We start from the raw sequence: 5,291 nt of genomic DNA, 5'->3' as shown, positions 1-5,291 counted from the left end.
TATATTATATTCATCTATTAGTGAGATTCTGTTTATAATGTGATTCATCTCTATATTTATTCAGCAGAAACCATGTCCTGTGTTTATAGAACTATTATTTATTAACCATTAACTTCTAGTTAGACCTAAACTGCATCTCGTTGCCTTGTACCTGTGTAATGAGAATAAAGTTGAATCTAATCTAATCTAGTCTAGTCTAATCTAATCTAGTCTAGTTTAATCTAATCAGGAGAAGCTGAGGTCTGACAGCCTGCAACCACCACCTTCCACCAGCAGGGGGCAGATCGACCCCACTGTTAGATGTTTAAAGGTCCAGACCTGACCATCTTCACCCGCTCCTCATCCTCAGCTCCTTCCTCCCTACCAGCTGATGATGATGATGAGGAGGAGCAGCTGAGGCTTTAAATCCTCCTCAGAGGACATGAGATCCGGTTCCGGTTCGGATCTGATTCAGAATGTAAAGGAATCCCAGATAATCCAGCTCCTCATCCTCACTTTACCATAATAAGTGTGACCGAGGAGGAGGAAGGAGGAGGAGGAAGGAGGAAGGAGGAGGAGGAAGGAGGCGGTCCCTTCCTCCCTCTGGCTCCCTGCAGCTCAGCCTCTGCCTCAGTCCGTGGAAAGTTCACGGAGGAATCACGTGGCGTGGAAGCAGCGGTCCTGATCAGGTAGGTAGGCCCACCTGTACTACTTGTTACACCTGGGGGGGCGGGGTCTAAACTGTGTGTCATTAGTCTGTGATTAATTAGGCTGACTGTCACCATGGCAACAGCTCAGATCTGGCTGAACAGACTGAGGCGTCCAGAGCCGAACCCAGGGGGGGTAACTTCTGATATTTTAAGTCTATTCTGGATTTTAATGCATTTCATCATAAAGAGAATCACTTTGTTCTACTTTTATTTCTCTTCTTTGACTAAATCAGCTGGAAAACCAACATTTTCAGGCTGACCTTTAAACCGGGTCCAAACTGGAGGTTCTGCTACATGTTGGAGTTCAGGACGGGTCTGAGAACCCTTCTGGTTCTGGACTACAGCGGAGCCAGTTCTGGTTCCGGTTCCAGCTTTCAGAGGATCTTTTTAGATCCAGATGGTTCTCTGGGATCCTTCCCTAAGGTTCTGATCCATAAAGCTGCTGGACCGGACCGGACCGTTTCCCAGGTCTAAACAAGGCGGGCCACAGTGACCCCTGACCACAGCTGGTGGTACCAACTGGACCCGGCAGAACCGGCCCTGTTTGATCATCTGTGAGGAAAAATGACGTCTGTAGCTTAAATTTCAGCTAAAACATCCTGATAAGCAGGTTTGGACAGAAAGGAACCAGGAACCGCGGTTCCTTCCTCCTGAGCTGCAGAACCGGAACCAAACCAACTAGAACTCAGCAGAACCTTCAGTGTTTTGGATCTATTCTATGGATCCCATTTCTAGAATATTTGACCTCTTTGTTTTATTCAGTTTTGATGGAAAAACAAATAAGATGTTGAGCTGGAAGGTTTGGACCAGAACCTCTAGAACCGGGTCAGAACCGAGCTTGTGGGTAAAACCTGAAGACTTTCCGTCCATCGAGGTCCTGCAGGGGGCAGCAGTGAGCGCGTCAGGCAGTGACCGAAGCAGCCGACAGTCAGCAGACCCAGAAGAACCGCAGACACAGGATCGGTCCGGTCCTCCTACAGAACCGGGTCTTTGGATCAGATTATTCCCTGGAACAGAACCGCTCAGCTGTGGTTCTGGAACATCTCAGCGTTATTCTGCTGAACTTCAGCTGCAAAAGAGACAAAGACGAGTGGAGCAGTTCTGGAGACGCCTGCCGGGTCCAACTGGTTTCCATAAAAGGTTCTGAGGCGTTCAAAGCTTTGACGCCGTCCTCCATGTTTGTTCCAGAAGCTTTGATGACGCATGAAGGAGGCTGTCGCCACGGGACAATAGACTGCAGACAAACATCCCGCAGGGACAGGAGGGGACGGGGGACAGGAGCAGATAGGAGAGGACAAGGAGGACAGGAGGGGACAGGAGGAGATAGGAGAGGACAAGAAGGACAGGAGGAGACGGGGGACAGGAGGACATAACAAATCTGTCAAACATAACAACCTCTAAAAAATTCCAGTCAGGTTTGCGTTTCGTCCACAGCGCAGAGACAGCCCTAGTCAGTCTCTAACGTCCTCCTCAGGTGATCTGATGTTGGATCTTCATCCCTCCTCATCCTCCTCATCCTCTTCATCCTTTAAACCCCCCAAACTCCCCCCCCCTCACAGTCCACCTGTCTGGAGGAGATAAAGGTACGGATGGAGCTAAACTTTCTTCCACTCAGCAGCTCTAAAACTGAAGCCCTCCTGGTTGGACCTCCTCATCACTTCCTCTGGTTCTAACATCTCGCTCTCATCAACAGTTAGTAGGAACGGACTCACAGCTCACTTTGAAGTCCAATCATTTAAATAAATCATTTATAGGAGCTCTTTCTACCTCCTCTGAAACATTTCCAAACTCCGTCCCATTCTCTCCCTCCCAGACGATGAGAAGCTGCTTCCTGTCTTTGTCTCCTCCAGACTGGACTGTTGCTTCTTCTCACTGGGATCCCTTCGCTCCCAGATCTCAGACCTGCTCCACATTCCCAGAACCAGACGCAGGATCATGGGAGCGTTTTATGCTGCTGCCCCACATCTGCGGATGGCCCCACCCCCCCTGAGGGCTCCTCAATACAATAAAAAAGGCCTTAAAATATTTCTTTATATCAAAACTTTTGGTCCCCTTTAAATGTTTTTTTTTTTCTCTTTTTAAAACAGCTTTTATTATTATTTATTTTTTCATTATTATTATTATTGTTCCTTTTTGTATTTCTTTTTTAATGCTTGTCTTTTTTATAGTACTTTGAGGTCTTTTTGATGAAAAGTGCAGAATAAATTAAATGTATTATTATTATTTTATCATAGAAGACAGGAGGAGATGAGGGGCAGAAGGGACAGGAGAGAAGAAGGACAGGAGGAGAGGGAGGAGATGGGGGACAGGAGGTGTTGTCTGATTGGAGGAACGTCTGGCTGAGCTTTGGAGGAAGTTGTGATGAAAGGCAGCAGATGTTCCTCCTCAGGAAGCTGAGCGGAAGGAGAGCCATTGTTCTGCTGCTGCCTTCAGGAACCGCTCTGGTCTCTGCAGAGACGACTGCGCAGGCGGTTCTGATTCTGGCTGTTCTGATCCGCAGGAGGTCGCCACCATGAGCGCCGCGTTCAGCTGCAGGATCTGCAGCCAGTCCCTCTGTGGACGTAAATACATCAAGGTGGAGGAGAAGCCCCACTGCGTCCGCTGCTACGACCGCCTCTACGCCAACACCTGCCACGAGTGCAAGGAGACCATCGGACACCACGAGAAGGTACTGACCCGACCAGAACCAGCCCTGGTTCTGATGGGACGGAGCAGAATGCTTCAGGCTTTATGGTTGAGGAGGAATCTCACCAACATCTGGATGTTCTGCAGAGTCCAGAACTGAAGGTTGGTCTTTGGAGACATTGTTGGATCTTCAGCCTGTTCTCTGTGGAACATCCAGCTTCTGGATGGTTCCATCCCTGTGGGGTCCAGCAGTTAGCTGTGATGGGTTCATGTCCAGAACCTCCTGGGACTGTGGAGCTTCATCACCTGGACGGGTCTCTGAAGCTCCGCCTGCTTGGTGGAGATTCTCAGTCATCCAGGTCATCCAGGTCATCCAGGTCATCCAGGTCACAGTCGTTCCAAAAACGTTCAAATCAATCCTTTGGACTTTGTTTCTGAGTTTGAAGACGTTTCTCTTCCATCCAGGAAGCTTCTTCAATTCAAAATGTCAGAAATAGCGTTTAGTTCCAGGATTCAGAGAATGGACCAATCAAAGCCTTGCTTTGGTTTAGAAAACATGCAAACTGATGCAGAAGATCAGGTCCGCCCCTCAGGAAGCTTCCTGGATGGGAAGCGGAACGTCTTCAAACTTGGAAACAAAGTCCAGAGGATTGTTTTTTTTACTTTTTGGGAAAGCAGGAAATTCTTTCCTTGGTCGTTTTTAGAAGCTGAAGCTCCGCCCCTCATCCTGGACAGCTGGAGATAAGGAACCACTCCGATTAATGGATCCTTCAGTTTAGAGAAGTAGAGAAACTCTGCAGCTGCAGACGCCCAAAGATCTCTGACAGGATGACGAAGAGTCGCTCTCCTCCTCTTCCTCTTCCTCCTCTCAACTAAACATAAAAACAATCGTCTTCATCCTTCTCTGTCCTCGGAGCGCCGCTGCTTTCCCTCACTTTAATGAGACGACCTTTCACAGCTTTAACTTCTGTAAACATCCATCAGCTGAGAGCAGCCGATGGTTCCAGAGCTTCCTCATAAACATCAGCATCTCTCCCTGGAATCACCTGGAAAAGCTGCTCCCACTTTTTCCAAAACCTCCCAGAACCTCTACTTCAAATCCTTCCTTCCTTCCTTCCTTCCTTCCTTCCTTCCTTCCTTCCTTCCTTCCTTCCTTCCTTCCAGGGTAATGTTCTCATGATGTTCTCCTTCTCCCTGCAGGAGCTCATGCATGAGAACCGTTCCTTCCATGAACGCTGCTTCCGGTGCTTCAGCTGCGATCGCTCTCTGGCCGATGAGTCCTTCATCCAGCAGGGCGGCGCTCTGATCTGCAGCGACTGCTACTGCAGCCAGATCTCCTCCAAGTGTGCAGCCTGCAGCCAACCAGTGATGCCAGGTAGATTTACCAGTTCTCCCAGTTCAGAGACGCGTTCCTGACTGGTGACTCAGCAGTTCATGGTCCCGCCCTGCTTTCAGTGGAACTGGAGGAGGAAACCAGACGGGTTTGCTCCAGTGAAAGCATCTGGAAATGGTTTCAGTTCTGGGCTCTGTGAGCAGACCAGCTTGGTTCTGTTAGGTTCTATTGGACCCGTTTCATTTCTGAGCTCCTCCAGAAGCAGCATGACCTTCTGGCCTGTGGAGGCCGGTGACCTGCAGCACGGTGGCGTGTCTTTGGTCTGGTTCAGGTGAATTAAATGGACCAGTGGCAGAAGGTGGTGAGGAGCTGATCTATCCAGGTGTTCTGGATCAGTGACACCTGTAGAAGATCCAGGTCCAAACACTGACCTGCTGCCTCTCAGCTCCAGGGATCAGAAGACTGTCAGGGTTCTTCTTTCTGTTTTGGTCGATTTCTTTTAGCCTGAGCAACATAAATAAACTCAAAGACGTGTCCTACCATGACTATGAAGCTGATCCCAGTGAGAAATGAGTCCCTGGCTGTGTAGGCAGGGCAGCGATAGCCATGCTAACTATGTAGGGGCAGCGATAGCCATGCTAACT

The 5,291-nt window shown here is 49.0% G+C and overlaps 1 protein-coding gene across 1 annotated transcript in view; it reads left to right on the top strand.

Moving 5' to 3' along the window:
• Positions 1-590: 590 nt before the first annotated feature.
• LOC107094263 (four and a half LIM domains protein 3-like) overlaps positions 591-5,291 on the top strand; it is a 9,343-nt gene continuing 4,642 nt past the window's right edge. The window contains exons 1-3 of the mRNA XM_015389787.1: positions 591-668; positions 3,190-3,357; positions 4,515-4,689. Of these exons, the coding sequence (XP_015245273.1) occupies positions 3,202-3,357; positions 4,515-4,689 (331 nt within the window). The 5' untranslated portion in view covers positions 591-668; positions 3,190-3,201. The remainder of the gene's footprint in view (positions 669-3,189; positions 3,358-4,514; positions 4,690-5,291) is intronic.

This window comes from Cyprinodon variegatus, unplaced genomic scaffold, assembly GCF_000732505.1.
Source record: "Cyprinodon variegatus isolate N-32 unplaced genomic scaffold, C_variegatus-1.0 Scaffold472, whole genome shotgun sequence".
Lineage (NCBI taxonomy): Eukaryota > Metazoa > Chordata > Actinopteri > Cyprinodontiformes > Cyprinodontidae > Cyprinodon > Cyprinodon variegatus.
This window is presented reverse-complemented; position numbering and strand designations above follow the sequence as displayed.